Genomic DNA, 17,867 nt, shown 5'->3' on the forward strand with positions numbered 1-17,867 from the left:
CTCATAAGCAGATTGTGCCTTTCGGGATGAAGTGTGAGCAGAGCATTAACATGCATGCTGCTGACTATAACTGGAGGTGACAATGGCTATTTTGTTTTTTGTACTTTATGTTGCTGCAATCATCACAGCAAAACATTATGCACCATACAATTCCCGATAAAAGTGTGAATCAGTTCCATTTTCGGTTTGAGTCAAAGGCCGTGATAAAAAGAGAGGAAGTGCAAAAGCCTCTGAGGCCATTACAGGGGGTTAACCTTGCCTCATCCAGACAACACGTTACTCTTGTGAGGCCATCACTTGCGTCATGTCATGCGGTTGAAAACATCAAGGACATCATCCAGAACAGCAATGACGTGGGGTCCAATAATAGTCTGAAAATGATGAAATTTTACATCACACAATTACCAGCACACATGACCTTCTCTGTGAATTATTTTTCATGCACCAGTGGTTGTGATAAACAATGATATATGTAAGTCAAATTGGGAATAACACAGTCCAACTTTTGTAATCATAAAACTTATCTTTTTAAACCTCAACTAAACATAAGCATGATTTTACAGTAGATATGTAATATAATTATTTGAAAACACCCCCTAAAAGAGTTTCTAAGGCAAATTGCAACATGACTTTTTGAAATAACTTATTGCGCCACAAAATGATGTCATCAGTTTGTGTACACGTCGTTGCTATGGTGCTATAGAGTTGTTGGTGACGTTATTTTAAATGTTTTCATAATTTCCCCATGTTGCTCAATTCTTAAAAGGTGAGGCAAGGTAGCCCAGGACTTGCGTATGTGAATTGATCGCCCCCTTGTGGATAGATGTGGGATACATACATAGTGACGTTGAACGAGGTAAAGACCAAAGGTCATGCATCCATCCATCCATTTTCTATACTGCTTGTCCCCACGGGGGTCGCGGGCGTGCTGGAGTCATCCCAGCAGTCATCGGGCAGTAGGCGGGGGACACCCTGAACCGGTTGCCAGCCAATCGCAGGGCACACAGAGACAAACAACCATCAGCACTCACACTCACGCCTAGGGCCAATTTGGAATGCTCAATCGGCCTGTTTTTGGGATGTGATAGGAAACTGGAGTGTCCGGGGAGAACATGCAAACGCCACACAGGGAGGGTGGGAAGTGGAATCGAACCGGCACCCTCCTAACTGTGAGGCGGACGTGCTAACCAGTGCACCGCCGAGCCACCCTAGTTCTAATATATCACATTAAAAAAAAAAACTCACACAGAAAAGGATGTGGGCGTAAGCGTACAATTTTGTATTAAAAAACAAACAAAAGTACAATACATTCTTAAAACATTTCCTCTACAAAACAATTTCACAGAAATTACCTTGGAATGTATATATCTATTTCCCATCAATTTCCTTTTTAAATATATATATCTAGTCTAGTTATAGTGCTTCTTCTGCTTTTTAATTTGCCCCTTGTGAATGTTAAATGACCTTACATTGTTTAGACCTTTCCCAATAGAGGCAAAGATAGGGCATTTAACAATCATACAGTCAATAACAGGTCTTAAATTATTACTCATATGAGTCCAGCCTGGAGCCTACTAGCCACTCCTGATCATAAGTACCATGCTGTATAAAGAGGCAATAGGAATCCACCCTCCAGGCAAGCTAATGGGAGCCAGTGAGCCCCTGCTGGACTGCAGCTGCCAGTGAGTCTGGTTCTGCTCAGTAGTCTCTTAGTTTGCAACAACACGTTCAATGCACTACTACAGCAAACACACATAGATACCTGTAATCCATTGTAAAGGACCGTCACTCCTTCGTGATAGTGTAACTGAAGATATAGTGACATTACAGCCCATTTGTAAATAATTTCTGACACTCTTGTGTCAGTAATATATAACTGTATAAAAACTGCCTGCAGCCCAACTCAGATGAAGGCACACATTTGAGAGAAATTTAACGTTCCCGTTTCTGTTGAGTTTAAGTTAAGCGTTCTCTACAGATAAATATTTTGAAACATTTAAATCCAGGATTTGCAACGCAACAGCAACGCAACTATCAGCCCTCGTCTTCCCTCGTTAGAGTTTTATGTTCCATGTGAGGTTAGAGATTTAGAGGGAATAGAGGATAGAATCAGTATATTAAAAGGTGTAAACTGTTTACAAACCAATGCTTTAGAAATAAAACCACAACAGTTGGTGCATACACAAACAAAAACTACTGAAGGCATCTAAAAGCAGAATATGTAGTTAATGAGACAGGAAATGACATAAATAGCAAAGAGCAACATGATGGATGGTAAAACGCATGTTACAGTGCACAGAACAGCAGTTTTATAGAAATGTTCAATTGTATAAAATAATGACACTGAAACTCAACTGATGAAGCTCGAGGCAAAAGTATGTTAGAAATAAATTTTCAAAAAAGATGAAAAGTGTGTGTGTTGTGTGTGTGTGTGTGTGTGTATGTATATATATATATATATATATATATATATATATATGTATATATATATATATATATATATACATATATATGTATATGTATATATATATATACATATATACATATATATATATATGATGACACACATTCATGTTAGACTGTCATGTGTGCGCATCCTAGAAAAAAATAATCTTAGGTTAGCATCCCTAACCCTTATGAGAAAAAAGGTGTTTTCTTCACACACTTATGTACATATATACATGTGCACATTCATACATATGGAAAAACAGCTGCTTTCCAGTTCTTCTAAAAACATTGCACTAGAATTGAGCTATGAGAAGGAGAAAAAAAAGTCTCTCCCTCAAGTACTCCAGTTGATGATTCAAAGTTACTCAGGATGATCTTTGTAAACAGCTCACTTCCAAAGTTCACATCTGGACTTTGTACCGTCAAACAAACTATCCTCGAAAGGATGCTGGAACCTTGGCCATTAGTGAGCGAGCTTTCTTGAGTCAATCTCATACCCACACACGCATGCACGCACATACACTTTCGCACACATGCATGCACATACACGCAAACACACACACTCGCACGCACACTTGCACACAGGCACACACACTTGCACACAGTGGATCTGCAGGTAGATTAGTATTCAGGTGCTGCATTATCCCTTTGCAGTTTTCTTGTTTTGGGCATTCCACATTCCACGTTTGGAGTGGTAGTAGTGAAAGAAGTTTCTTAAGCGTAGTCTCTCTACTTCCAAACCATTCTGCAATACCCTATAGACATCCAGAAAGAGAAAGAAATGAAATACACTCTGAATGTGAGCATTTTTAAAATGAGATCCTTGTGTATTTTTATGAGGTGTGGAGGCTTTTATCAAACATGGCCTATTAGTTGAACTCAAATTCTAATGTAAGCTAATTTCAATAGTTTCATAAAAACAGGCGTCCGATTCCAGGTACATCTTTATGTCTTCATTTATTTTCACATGGTATTATGAGATAAACAGAAATTACATTGATGATGCCTAATATAGCACAATGTATCATCTGTGAACATGAATGTGGGAAACAAAATCAAATATTCTAAATTCTGTCATTGCTTTCATGCTGAGTTACCTGTCCAAAAGCTCCCAGTCTTCTCCGCCCCAGCGGTCTTTAAATTCTTCGGTGTTCATCCCGCCGATTTTGTCAAAATCAGACTTGTAGATCCCAAACAAACCGAAGCCATTCACCTCCCAATAACCTGTGAAAAGTAAAAACTCGCATCAAAAAATGAAGAACATTACCAGTAAACTGAAGAAGAAATGTGAGTTCTTTCAAAAGTCCCAAGTGAATGGTGAATGCAATCATGTCCGATATTTTCATTTTTATTTGTGCGTGTTACCATCAGGCTCCTGTGGCGAACTCCCGCAGCCAAGTCTCATGACAATAGGAGCAAAAGCAAGGCGCCCTTCAACACAGTGCTTCCTGATGCTCTCCAAGATGTTTAGAGGGAAATGAATGTGGAGGTCACACAGGAACACAATGCTGTGGCTATCCTGCCGGAAGGAAAACGCACAGTAATTATAACTGCAGTATTGTTTATGTGGTGAGTACAAGTTAGCCCAGTTTAGGGGATTAATTTGTTGTCTGAAAGATGTTTGGGTGAAAGGGCAAAACTCACAAGAGGACAGTGCTGTAAAGTTATATTAGTTTGTATATATTTTTATATTATTATTTGTGCACTGGGTTACAGTTATGCTTTAAACCGTTAACTTATTGTCAGACGCATCGAAATATTCAAACTGGTACTAGTCTAATTCCAGACTAATCAATCCATTAATTAAGAAGCTTTGTCAGCACTTTCTGAGTATGTTTCTTTTTATTAAATATGATATTAAATATTAAATTTAAATTGATTAAATATGTTCTATAATAATAATAATAACAATAATAACTAACAGCAAGCATTGCTAGCATCTGGCCTCAGAATCGGCGATCTGTCTTAGCCTCCACACCCTCCAAATGATTCCATAGTGATTGACAGGCCTGTCATTGCATTGTAACGGCACTGACGGATCAACGTCGAGCTAGAAACGGGCAGCCTCTCATCACCAGGTGGGGGGAAGGGTGCACAAAGGCACGTGGGATTGAGACATATTCAGCGAGTCAAATAAGGGACAGCCATGGCATACACATGCCAGAGATGCAGTTAACTGTTGAAGCACTGCTCTCCCATTGTGTTTGTCTATCTCACCTCAATGGTATCCACTCCAATCTGCAGTCCAGCTGAGCGCTCAAAGTTCCCTTCTCTCCTCAGATACTCATATCTTAACAAAACAAAGCAAATAATTGCTAAGTCAACTATTAAACGAACATGGAAGTTGTCGCCTTGTGAGATGCACGACGCACCTTGGAACAGTGCTCTCTCTAAGCGCTTGCTCCACATCCATGTCTTCACTCTCAAAGTCTACAATGATGATGTTGAAGTTGTTATCCTTGGTTTGATGATGAAGATTTTCCATGTCAGAAATGAACTGCTGGATCCAGCGAGCTTGGTTCTTTACTGAAAGGCAGGAACAAGAGAACTCGGATGAACTGCAAGCCCATTTGAACTGTCACCTGTGTACGGTGTGAACTGATGAAATATCTCCAAGATCCTTATTTCTAGATGAGAGAACATGAACAATGAATTCATTACAGACTATTCCAACAGTAGCGTTTCTGACTAACCTGGTACCACAAAGTGCACCATGACATCTTTCCTCCATTGTAGCATGACGGGCTGGCAGAGCAGAGGTTTGGCAAAGGCTGTGCTCCAGGCTGTGGCTCCCGGCCGTGAGGGAGATTTGGTGGGGGGAAGGTGCGGAGCGGTGCTGAGGTTGGACGTGGCAGCCGAGGGGCCCGAGGCCGGGATGGAAGCCGGAGCCGTGTTCTCTGTGTTCTCAAGGCTTTCGTCGACTTGCCTGCCGCGGTGAAGCAGCAAATAGATGTATTCGGACAGACGCACGACACTGCGGCCTCTCTCCATCAGCTCCAGCTCCACCAGGTAGCGGTTCCCTCTAGCAGAGTCTCGCCGCTTCTCCACGTTGATGATTCGCAGCAGGGTATAAATCCTGGATTCCGGATACAGACAATCGATAAAGTACAGAATTTCAAAACAGAAGAATAACATTGTTTAATTTGCCAAATAAAAAAACCGCTGCCTTTATTTTAGATTGAATTAAAACAAATGTATTAATGTGAAGTCAATAAGCATTCAAGTGTTCTTACCCGCCGTTGCGTTCGTTGAGCTTCTCCATGTACTGAGCCAGCACGTCCACCACCTCGCTCTCTGCCAGCTGGAGGTTACCAGACACATTGCAGCGAAGGTCATTCCAGTCGGAGCGCAGAAGCTCAAAATCCATTGGGTTCACCGAGAAAGTCCTCTGCCAGTTGATGCTCTCCTCTGCCCAACCTGGCCGCGCCTCCACCTCTTCGTAGCTGTAGTCCGACATTTCACCTTCCTCGGGTTCTGCTTCCAGGTCAGGATTAGAGCGGTTTGTGTCCTGCTCCATCTCTGCCAGGTTGGCGTCCGGCTGCGATTCTGTGATCTCGGTGGTCTTGAGGTAGGAGGTTACTCGCACTTGACCTTGGAGGCTTTCGGTGGAGTTCAACCAGTGAGGAGCATGCTGGGTGGGGTCTTGGTGATGAGACCGTGGGGTTAGAGGGTGTGATTTGCTGGTCGGACCTGTTGTGGCTGTCATCTTTAAAGCAAGGTTCTCCCCTTTGCTGAGGCTCTCATCTGGCTGTTTTAGAGCTGTCGATTTATTGGTAGACTTTTGTACATTTTCATTTGGAATGTTGATGCTTTTATTGTGAAGGGATGATTTACCCCATTTTGTGGGTGGATTGGGCCAGAGCTGAGGGGAGCTAACTGGACTCCTGCCTCTGCTTTTAACCCATCCAACATGCCCTTTGTCCCCAAGTTTGACCAGTCTTGTGGTCCTCCCAGTTTGATACAGAAAGACTCCAGGGAACACCTCTCTCGGGTGGTCAGATACCCTCTCCTCCCTTCTCTCTCGACGCTGCTCCTTCTCTCGCTCCCTGTGTGGCCGAGGCCTGGTGATGTAGATCTTGTTCTCTTGCGTCTTCTCTTTCTTGCTTCCAGCAATCTTATTTTTACTGTCACGGACATTGTTGGTGTGGGCAGAGTTGGTGAGGATGTGTTTGGCATGACTAGTTATGGAGGACTTTTTTGGAAAAAGGAGAGGTCGAGTTACTAATTTAGGAGCAGCATCGACCTCCTCTTCTCCACCACCTTTACTGGCCGGGCTGAGTGCTGCAGGACTGTTGCGGCTCCACGACAGAGAGCGGCCTCGGACCACGCTTTCTGTATCAGAGCGATGCATCCTAGTTTGGAGTTCTGACAGACCGTCTTTGGCATCATGACTCCTGTTAGCCCTTGGTTGAGCTCCTCTCCAGTTTCTGTCCCTTTCTATCTCATCTCTGTAGGCAAAGTGTCTCCTTTCTCTGCGGTTTACTATACTATTGATTGCACCATCTTCCCTCTCACCAGGATCCTCCTCGCCATCCTCTACTTCTTTACTTGCAAATGTAGGTCGCTGTTGAGTGTGATGATGGGAGGACTTGGAAGCATGGCTTGTCTGACTGAGGTGAAGAGGCTTCTTGGGTGACTGTGTGCCAACAATCTCTGCCTCGTCTTCCATATCCACCACTTCGTCTTCCTCCAGGAAATCTGGAGACAAATAAACAAGGCATACGGTGAGAAATAGAGGTGTGGGCCTTAGAGTAAGCTGTATGTTACCATCGGGGTTGGGAAAGAAGAATGGCCTGTCATCTTCCTCTTCATCCATCTTCATGTACTTATAAAAGCCGAACCTTGAAGACAGAAACAATACCCTTTTTAAAATAACTTTCTTTAAAATGTGTCATCAATGATATTTTAACTCCTGTTTTAACAAGTGGAAAAAAGTAACAGGTTGCACTGGGTCATGGTGGTGTGATTACTGTTGCGTTTTACATATCTGGATGTGTTAAGATGAACTGAAGATTCCCTTTTGATCGACATACTTCTCTAAGTAGATGGGTGACTCTCTGTAGAAGCACTTGTTCTCTCGTTCCATATGTGTGAGACGGGTGAAATCATTTGGGTAAACAAATGACAGATAAACCTGGAAAACAGTATAGTGTCAAACATAAATTGCAGATCGTTAAACTAGCTAATCAAATGAATTGTAACTTGTTTTATATTAATGTAGTAAGTCGTAGTTTATGTTAGGGGGCAGCAGCGCTCCATATTGGCTGCAACGTACAACAGTTGATTTAGGAGAGAAGCAGCTGAGTTAATGGTAAACACTTTTTTTTATTATTTAGCAGGTTAAGTCATCTACATATGGCTGCTATAATTGGATGCACTGCTGATGACCCACAAAGATGATTTTAGCAACCCTTTCATCCAATTAAAACAGCATTGGTGAATAGCAAGCATAGTGGTCCAAAGGGAAGACGATTGAGAGGTCACTTACAAACTGCAGGCCCTGATATCGAGCAATGGGAAAATCTTTGACGACATAGGTGGGAGAGTAAAGACAAGCAGGCAGAACATTATCTAGTCGGGAGGGGTCGATCATGGGAGCTGAAAGGGGAGAAAACATTTTGCATGAGGTTATTTATTCAGAAATATTTTACAGACAATCTGAAATGATGGATAGACTTACTGCTATAGAAGGTGTCCCTCGGGTCCGGCTTCAGCATATCTGCTCCGTGCCGTAGCTTGCCATCTTCTTCCAATTTTTGGGGCAGAGACTCCTCTGGGAGCCGAACATGACTGGCGAAAGTCTGAGGGATGTGATCGACGCTGTTCATCTTGAGGCTGGACTCGTCTGAAAGATTCAGAGCAAAAACACGACTGAGAAGGAGTGGGGACATTAAACGACAGGTTTTTGAAGGACAAAGGAGTGCAAATGGTTTATTCTGTGACCACCACAGATCACTTAGAAGGTGTAGCACAATCACTATAGTACTATTGAGATACAATAGCATAATTTGTATTTAAAAAATCCAGAGCTACAAGACATTTTACAGATACTACTAAGATAATAATGTTCACTTTTGATTGACTAGATCATAAAAGTCTTCTGTTTCTGTTCAGGGATGTCAATCACAATGCACATATTTAAACAAAACAAAAAATTTACTCTCACGTTGACTAGGAACCAAAATTCAAGCTGCATTAGAGCGATAGGGCCATTACACCCTTCGAGACTTGCTCATTCACGCATCATTTAAATTACAATGGGACATCAAAGGTCAAGCATATTGGTAATTGAGTCACACTGTCACCCTAAAACTCTTACTTCAGTAACTGCACTGGAAATGTTACTATTTAAAGTATTTTACCATTCAAATAACGACTGAAGATAAATTTTCACGGATGACCAGCCTTTCAACAGAACAAGCAAGGAATGAAGATTCTGTCATCCTCGTGGCCACTAACAGTCGACTATTTGCTCAGTGTTGCATGTACTTGTCATTGCACTGAAACACTCCAACTTAGAGATAGTGGTAGTCAGTCAACCTACGGGTAGGTAGCATTAGCAATTACCCACTCAATCGAGCTATCACAAACTGTGCCGGTGTGCAAATTGCTGCGTTTTGAGAGTAAAAGCCGTAACAGAGGGAAAAAGGAGGAAGATGAGAAGTGGGAAAACAAAGATGAGGAAAAAAAGTTGGAAGACAAAAAATAGTGCAGAGGAGAATCATAATTACACCAATCGATCGAGTAGAGGCAGGAGGCAGGCATGTGTGATTAATGGCGCGTCAGGTGCATTGCCTGATGGGAGGGATGCCATGTAATTAACGGGGTGGTCAGCAACATTTTTATCCTCTCGGGATTGAGATTGGTGATGCACAGTTCCCACAAACAAAACAAATTGCACCTATTTTTTAAAATTATTTTCAAGACACCTGTTGTTTACATGCTTGCTTTCCACAACTTAGTCAAACATATTTAAATATCTGCCATTGAGGAATATGTTCTATTCTTGCAAAATTCAGGGTATGGCCTTGGTTTGCTTTGTCAGGTCTCTGAAGGTTCCAGATCGTCAATATTTCACAGATTGCTGTTCCAAGGAGGTCAAGAACTACCGGTATATCCAATACAAGATGGCGAAGGTCAAATAATAAGTAATTTATATTCAGGGACATTGAAAATCAACTAGCAACACAAAGGCACAGATTATGCTGCCAGTTGTGTCGCCAGTGTACATGACCCCAATTGTACCTGTGGGGCCTTTTAGCATCCGGCCTGTCTGTCCGTAGCATCTCAGTCCTGATACGGAGCTGCAATGTGCTCACAAGTGTAATCCGAAAGAAAATCGATAGCCAGTTCACAAGGACTTGAACCTAGTGCTGACATTTCCTCAAGTGAGCAGAATAAAAAAATAATAACACTGTTACCTCACATAAGATGATTCTAGGTTCTAATGTGTGTCAGTTTCCTTGTCTGATACAAAGTCCCGTGAACCACTCCTAAACTCATTTTCATATCCCCAGTGCTGATATTTCCTCAACTGAGCAGAATAAAAAAATAATAACACCGTTACCTCAAAGAAGATAATTCTCGGTTCATATGTGTGTCAGTTCCCTTGTTTGATACAAAGTCCCGTGAATCACTCCGAAACTCATTTGCATATTCTTCGTGTTTCTTGTCTTCAACATCAGTACCCAAGTTTGCCACAAAGGACAGAGGAAAGAAATCCGGTAGAGGAAGAACTCAACTACGCACGTACGTATGTACCTACCTACACTTAACTTCCCTGTGGGGATAAAGTTTTCTGAATATGAAAAAGTACAACCAGATAAGTTCACGTTTTAAACTCAATCAAATAAACAAAATCAAACTTTTACCTGTATACAATGAGATGAAGGCTGAGTCTATCACTTCGTATTTCAGACCAGGGAGGAATGGACGCCACTGTGTGTGAAAAGAAGAGAGACAAAAACCAAGAATGAAGTGAGGAGAGCAAACGTAAGCAAGTAGAGAGACATGAATCTTATATCACAGTTTATATTCTATGCCGAGTTATTGATTTGAGCAACTTCATGAGATCAATGTGCTGCTGGAGTTTTGTACCAACACATAGAAAAGAAGGAAAACAAAAACTCAACGACTTCGGGCGTTATCAAGCGAAAAGTAACATAATCCATGAAATAGGTATGGAAGTAAGTAATAAACAGTGACAATCAGTGATTTAAATCAACACAATGGTGACATTAGAGAAACGCAGAGAGCAGTGAAGCGAAGACAAGAAAGGGAACGACAAGCTACAATTCTTTTAAATAGATTTAACAATTAACAAGTCACTTCTTGTTAGCCTGGCTGTAATTACAGATGACAGCTCATTTTTGCTGTGCCTTCTTGAGGACATAAATAAAATCACACTCTAAATCATGCAAATGCCTACACACACAGCTGCACCCACGCACGCACACACACACACACGCACACACACTAAAATTAATATAAGAGTAGGTGTTATTATGTGATTGCTTCAGATTCAAATACATGCTAACTACAACCGAGCAAACAGCACAGGTGTTAGACTGACAAAAGGGGTTAAAGCGACATCATGCTGTGACGTGGCAGGAAGGGACCGACTGGCCCAGCAAGGTTTTAATATACTGTAATGCCATTGTTTTACTAAAGTAGACAGTCTAGCAAGGTCATGTAGGACAGGCGGCACACTTGAACTTGAAGGACAAATAAAAACAGTAAGAGTGCTTGCCTGCTTGGTCAGCCGAAGCTGTGTTAAAATGTTGAGTATAAATTAACTTGCACTTACTACAAATGCTGGAATTAAATTAATTCAAGCGATAAAGATTCAAGTGATACTGTTCTGTAATTATGCCTATTTGGAGCATACTGTATGGTGTACACTTTATAGTTTGTTTGTGGTGGGCCATTACCTATTGAAAATACGTTTTAGATCAACATTTAATTTTGAATAAAAACATGCCAGCTCTCTGGGATGCTCACGCAGCATCCATGCACTTCTCTGCCTGTCACTTTGGAATAAGCTCTCGTTTTTTTTTTAAAGGGATGGAAATGTATTTTTTTTTATCCGATTCAATTATTCGAAAAAATAATCAACAAGTTTATTAACTCCTGAAATAATTGTTGCATGATTTAAAAAGGTACTTTTGTTCTTGTATCTATTATTTTTATTTATTTTTCTCCTCCTCCATGGATTATAATTTAACATTCAGTCCATTTTTCTTTTTAATCAAATTTTTAATCCTTTGGCTTGTCAGTTTCCTCTTTGACTATTGAATGTGGTGCAGATAAATTTTGAATTGCAGCAAAGATCACACCAGAATTACAAAAGCATGTGTTTGACAGCTGCTGAACTTGAATTGAACCTTAGCAGAATTATAGTGATTAAAAAGCAAGTAGTATCAAATTTACTTGTACAATGAAAAGAGACAATATACTTTAATGGCCGCCTCCAGGTGGCACAGACCACTTGCTGATTTATGGTCAGATGGGAACATGTAAGGCGGATATTGAGAGAACTCTCTGTGTATGCTTGTGTGTGAGAATCTGCCTTTCCTTGTGTGTGTGACTTTCCAAGGAGAAGGTGAGTGTGCACACAGAACGGCATTCATATTAATTGGTAGACGGTCAGAGACTTGTCCTGGCAGGAGCGATAAAAGAGGAACATTAAAGGCACGAATTTAAATCCTACACCTTTGCTGCCATCACTAATTAAGCCGCGACTTTCGTCTTTTCCGTGTCGTTCTCTCAGTGGTACCATTTAATGACCATTGCTTTGCTTTATGCTGATAACAGCTGACACTTTCCATTAGGTCAGCGTGCTTCTTAGACGACGAGAAAGCAATGTAACAAATTTAACACCCATCTACAGCAACAAAACAAGTAAATAACTTCATCTGGAGGGTGAACACTACAAATGATTATACAGATGCCTTACATCCAATTAGGTAACACCGGGGCTTCCATGCAGATGTGATGCCACCTCAGCTTTTATCCCTCTACGGCAGGGGTAGGCAATTAATTTTACAAAGGGGACATGTGAGAATGGAATGGTTGTCAAGTGCCACACCAGCAAGCTAAGCTCAATTGTATTCTACAGTGTAAAAGCATTCAATTGTATTGTTTCAACAAGATGTTTCTTGATGAATGGTATAATTGGGATATAAAACTGCTAAATGAAGTTAGCAGCAGAAGGGTGAGTTTGCAGATGAATGCAAATTTACCCCTCTAGTTTCATCTTGTGCTTCAAATTTTATTTTAAAATTTTAAAATTTGCCATAACAAGAATAGCCTGTCACAGGGGACGAGGTACTGTGCCCCATGGACAAGGTGCCGACAGCACTATGATGATTGTTTATTTTAATCTTTAGCCAAGTTATAACTATCCTCTATTAAATTGAAAATACTAGAAAAAAAGCCTCATTTGATGGTGTTTGCCACCCTGACCTCCGCTCTAATGGAGAATGGCGCTGCTTCATGGCACTTAATAAACAACAGCAAGAGAACTGTTCGTTCCCAGCCGAGTGCTGTTGGAATATGACACGACATTTCCAGTCCGCGCTCGTCTTAATAATAAAGTTATGTCACTGCGCGACTCTACTAACTTGCTTACTCAAGCTAAAAAACAACAAGCTCGTCATTCATGGGCTTGGTGCTCCCCACAACACGAACTACTTTCTGTTCCTTTGGGGATGCAGTCTATTTCTAACCTCCTTCTTTTGGTGTCTATCCCACCTTTTTTCACTCAATGAGCAAGGTTTTATTTCTTGCTCCAAGATAAGAATGCATCTTTGTATTCTTTATTCTTTCCATCAAGCGCTGCTAAAAAAAATGCTTTCCCACAGCAACAGCTCACCTTTGACCACCCAATCACAACCCGGCATGCAACATAGAGGGGAAAAGCCGTGAATCCGGGCGACGTGCCACAACAAATGAGCATCTGCTTTTATGTGGATTTATGTGAGTACTGTACTTATGCGGTTTTGCGCCACTTGCAATAAATCTGATATTTTTGTAGAGGTGTAAAATATATTTCCTGTTAAATCTCAAAAGGGCCCCATAATAACAGATCGAAAGGTGCATCACACGAACACACACACGCACGCACGCACACACACACACACACACAAACGATAGTGATTTGCTACATGACTTTTAGAACTTTCATTAAATTGTTCCTGTAAGTATAAAACACTTTGATGGCCTCAGAGATGGAAGGGAGGGATTCATATTAGTAAGCTATTTACACCATCACGTCAATAAATTGTGGGAATGCGACAAAACCGGGGGACTTGAAAAGAGATATTTGTAAAATAGCACAATACAATTTGTGCAATGTTTTAGCTACTTTTGAAGCGTGTTCACATGGATATACTCACAATAGACTCAAGGTTTGTTGGAGGTAAAGGAACAATTTTTGTTAAATGTTCAAGGACTGCCAAGATCCATTTTTCCGACATGAAAAGTTCTTTTGTATGAAATGATTTTCATGGCTCATCACTCATTACCAGTGGGCATGAAATTGCATGTAATTTAAACCATGTTGGAATTAATTGGTTTTATGAAAAGAGTTCCAACTTTGCTCAATATCAACACAACTGAGTAAGAACACTCATTTATTAATTCTCACCCACACACAGTCATCTTCTTGCAAACTCTTTCTGACTACGGGGCATCCTCCAGGCAACTCACAGCATCTCGTCAACACCTCTCAAAAAACATCCTCAAGCATACTGTCTTGATGTCTTAACATCAATCAATAAATTGAAATTACACACAGAAGCAGTAAAGCTGAAGGGAGCAGGGTTTGAAATATTTGTGGATTGAGGTACAACAAATACGGCAAAACAGATAAGGCGCACGGAAATCCAAGATTTAATGGTAGGCCCAAAAAAGAGAAAGACTTAGCCAGTTAGAGAGAGGGAGGTGATTGGAGACAACCTGACAAAGAAAGGGAGTATAAAAATGGCTCTGTGAAAGGAGGAAGTATATCCAGTAATATCGGTCACCATGACGATGATAACCTCGGGCTTATAATTTATTAAAAAAAAAAAAATCCATATACACACAGCGGTGATCTCTTTTCATCATCATCATGTGCCCCCCACTCCAGGTCCGAGCACACAGGAGGTATTTGAAACTTCAGCTTGAAACAAAGTGCCACTCAGGTATAAGCTTTGACTCAGGTGCTTGAACACCACTTTGGTGAAAGAAATGATGCAGAGCAGAGTCAGAGAAAATAGAAAAATGAACATTAGAGGTGGACAATGAAACCCCCCCTGAAATGCTTAACATTTTATTTAAGTTCATGCTTATCACACAATGAAAAACCAGTCAGGGTTGACCAAGAGAGCCAAATGAAGATTGAGGGATTCTTTATATGACCGACACGTCATCTACACGCTTATCATGGCACATTTTGAAAGCAAATGCAAAACAAGCAACAAGCCATCGCATATGCAGAGGTGAAGAAAAGATGTCTGATGCCAAAAGTAGATAAATGAATGTCATCTCATTTTCACTCACCCCAACCTCCACGTGATCCGAGCCCTTGTCATCCTGCTTGTGCAGAATCTCAAAGTAGTAGCGTCGAGACGACATCAGGCTGAGCGGGAGAGAGAAAGTGTTTCTTACTTTCACAGAGAAAATGAAATGTCACCTTTGAAAACACCAGCTTAGAATTCAACAAAAACACTGCTGTGACACAGTGGAATGCACATTATAACATATGTGTACATATTAGAGCTGGGTAATGCATTCAATTTGCATTAACTCGCTCATTTGTTAATGGCATTAATTATTTCATCGTGCATTAACTCGGCTCGTATTATTTCTTTCGTTGTGAACTTCTGTTGCTTCTGACTGCGATGTGCACTGGAATTGGAAAATATATATTTTTTTAATTTATTTTTTATTTTTTTATTTTATTGCATGAAAGTAATGCGTTACTGGCATCGCTGGTCACAAGTAAACATTTTCCTCACATTTCAAAGAATATATTTGTATTATTTGCTGCTTCACTGTTTTTTTCTTTTCTTTGTTTTGGTGTTATGTGATGGTGTTCCCCTCCTCTCTTCTGTAGCCTATCCGAAACAATCACCAATGCTTGGAAAATCACAATCACATACTAGACAGAAGGGAAAGTTACAAACAATTCCTTTGTTATAGCTTGATTAAAGCATTATTATAGAATTTACAGTGTTCTTTTGGGGGATTAAGGAGGGACTAATAAATTCTATTCCAAAGACAAAATCAGTATCCCTTGGGTAAACCAGACACTGAACAGCAAGAGACCAAGAAACTCCTAAACATGATCAAATGTGCATTATAATCAATGTCATACTGAGAAGCCAACCAGGAGTGAAACAAAATATCCTTCCATCAAGAGAAGCTCTTATTGATTCTTACAAGATTGCAATATCCGTCTCACTTCCATCAATTAGTATGCATGCAGTTGTCCCTTGAATCCCTTCAACAGACACCGACAGTCGACAGTCTAACTGGCTTATCCTCCACCTGCTTGAAGTCTGGTAACAGATTTGTGAGATTACAAACAGAGGCTAAGATATTGGTGCCCTTATGTTATAAGAAGAGAAACCTGCATTGGGCACTAACCGTCTAACACATGTATGCATACACACAACATAACATAGACACACTATGCATCACTAAACCAGAGCAGTAAAGAAGACCGAGCACGACAGTCCTGCGTGAGGCAATATACTTTCTGCCTTGGCCACATAAAACCCACTTACTGTCATTTGGTTGCTCTCCCTGTCACCACGCATCTCCACTGTGTCCTCCAGCCTCAGCAATTTCCTCATTTTGCTTTTGCAGCTCCGTTTCTAATTAATGCTATCTGACTTGCCATCCTATCCCTTGATTTTGCCTCCTCGTCTTGGCGACAGCGATGATTGCAGTGTTTGGAGCTGCCCCAAGGAGATGCACAAACTTCACTTTTCTTCTCCTCGTGCGTCTTCAATCCATTTCTCACGCATTCCTTTAATCCAGAGGACTGCTCATGCTGCGCTCCCCTGCAGCCACCATATATTTTAGCTGCTCCATCCCCTCCCTTCACTTCTTCTCACCCGTATCGAGTCGTTGGCTTTTCTCAATACGGCCTCTGCACATTCCCGTCTGCTTATTTCCGCAACTCTACATCCAATTTGCCAGCACATTATCATCCAAACAGAGCATTACAAAAATGTTTTTCAACATGCCTCTGATTCAGCTTTTCTCACATGGGTTTGGAATTCCTGAGCAAGATGAGCGTTGGTGTGACTGTATTTACCACCAGGTGGTCTTGCATTTGTGAGAAGCAATATTTTCAAGTGCTACTACAGCAACGGCAATGCATCAAGGTCAATAAAAAGAAGAATTCATCAATAGAACCGATTATTATGCTACTATACCTTTGACGACACTTTATGGAAATGAGAATTGAATAATATAGTAGTAGGGTAGCGCTACTGTTCTTCAAACATATGAACCATTTGTAACTGATTGGTAATTTCTAAATGATTTGGTATTTTGACTTGTTTTATTCTTCCTGTTCTTGGACAATTAAAAGGATCTACCTTTACCAAACTAAACTAATATGCGTATGTGTATATGTACATATCTGTTTGTATCACATACTTATGCCCCCTCAGTACATAGAGATTTGATTACAGAAAAGTACTGTCTGGTTTAGAAGAACGCGGGTTAATGTGAGGTGGCGTTCATGCATAACTGCCAGCCAGATGTCACGCAGTCTTTCACAGCTAAAACGATGCACATCAACAGCCACGAGACATTCTGATTGCACACCAGCTACCGTGCATATCGACACAAACTGTCACACATAGTGAGATGTGACATCAGACTCTTATCATGTGCCATTACAAGCAGGCAGGCAATGAATGAAGGCCAAACAGAAGGGACTCGTCGAGACGTCAAATAACACTTGCGGTCTATTCAATCGATAACTTTGAATGGAACGATGTTAGAAACACACGAGTGAAGGAAGTAGTATATACAAGTGCATCGCAATAGCAGTGTAGAAAAGTTCATTAATTTTAGTTGCTCAATTAAAAGAAAAATCATTAAACACAAACTTATAGAAAATATGTTTCAGACGGGCAATCTTTACCCAATTTCTTCACTGTATTGAGAATATTTTACTTATCTTTTTCATAGAATACAGTATTTGAATTTCTTGAGAAGTTGGGCTTTTCGTTACCTCTGTGTTATAAGATGATTAAAAATAAACGTTTCTACATTTATTTGTGCCGCTATCTCGGATGTATGTGCACTATTGTTGCGTTGTGAAATAAAGTGTGGAGTATTTTAGAAAATGGAGGGTACTCTTGAACTGACAGCATACTTTCACTGCACAGTGACTCATATAAATCAAGATGGGG

At 40.7% G+C, this 17,867-nt stretch overlaps 1 protein-coding gene across 1 annotated transcript in view; it reads right to left on the bottom strand.

Moving 5' to 3' along the window:
• Nucleotides 1-2,532: 2,532 nt before the first annotated feature.
• Nucleotides 2,533-17,867, bottom strand: part of b4galnt4a (beta-1,4-N-acetyl-galactosaminyl transferase 4a) — a 91,500-nt gene continuing 76,165 nt past the window's right edge. The window contains exons 8-20 of the mRNA XM_037254287.1: nucleotides 14,992-15,070; nucleotides 10,320-10,386; nucleotides 8,129-8,293; nucleotides 7,937-8,046; nucleotides 7,482-7,582; nucleotides 7,216-7,289; nucleotides 5,682-7,146; nucleotides 5,142-5,524; nucleotides 4,821-4,974; nucleotides 4,666-4,738; nucleotides 3,814-3,967; nucleotides 3,546-3,672; nucleotides 2,533-3,203 (exon numbers count right to left, since the gene is read on the bottom strand). Of these exons, the coding sequence (XP_037110182.1) occupies nucleotides 3,089-3,203; nucleotides 3,546-3,672; nucleotides 3,814-3,967; nucleotides 4,666-4,738; nucleotides 4,821-4,974; nucleotides 5,142-5,524; nucleotides 5,682-7,146; nucleotides 7,216-7,289; nucleotides 7,482-7,582; nucleotides 7,937-8,046; nucleotides 8,129-8,293; nucleotides 10,320-10,386; nucleotides 14,992-15,070 (3,067 nt within the window). The 3' untranslated portion in view covers nucleotides 2,533-3,088. The remainder of the gene's footprint in view (nucleotides 3,204-3,545; nucleotides 3,673-3,813; nucleotides 3,968-4,665; nucleotides 4,739-4,820; nucleotides 4,975-5,141; nucleotides 5,525-5,681; nucleotides 7,147-7,215; nucleotides 7,290-7,481; nucleotides 7,583-7,936; nucleotides 8,047-8,128; nucleotides 8,294-10,319; nucleotides 10,387-14,991; nucleotides 15,071-17,867) is intronic.

This window comes from Syngnathus acus, chromosome 6 (assembly GCF_901709675.1).
Source record: "Syngnathus acus chromosome 6, fSynAcu1.2, whole genome shotgun sequence".
Classification (NCBI taxonomy): Eukaryota; Metazoa; Chordata; class Actinopteri; order Syngnathiformes; family Syngnathidae; genus Syngnathus; species Syngnathus acus.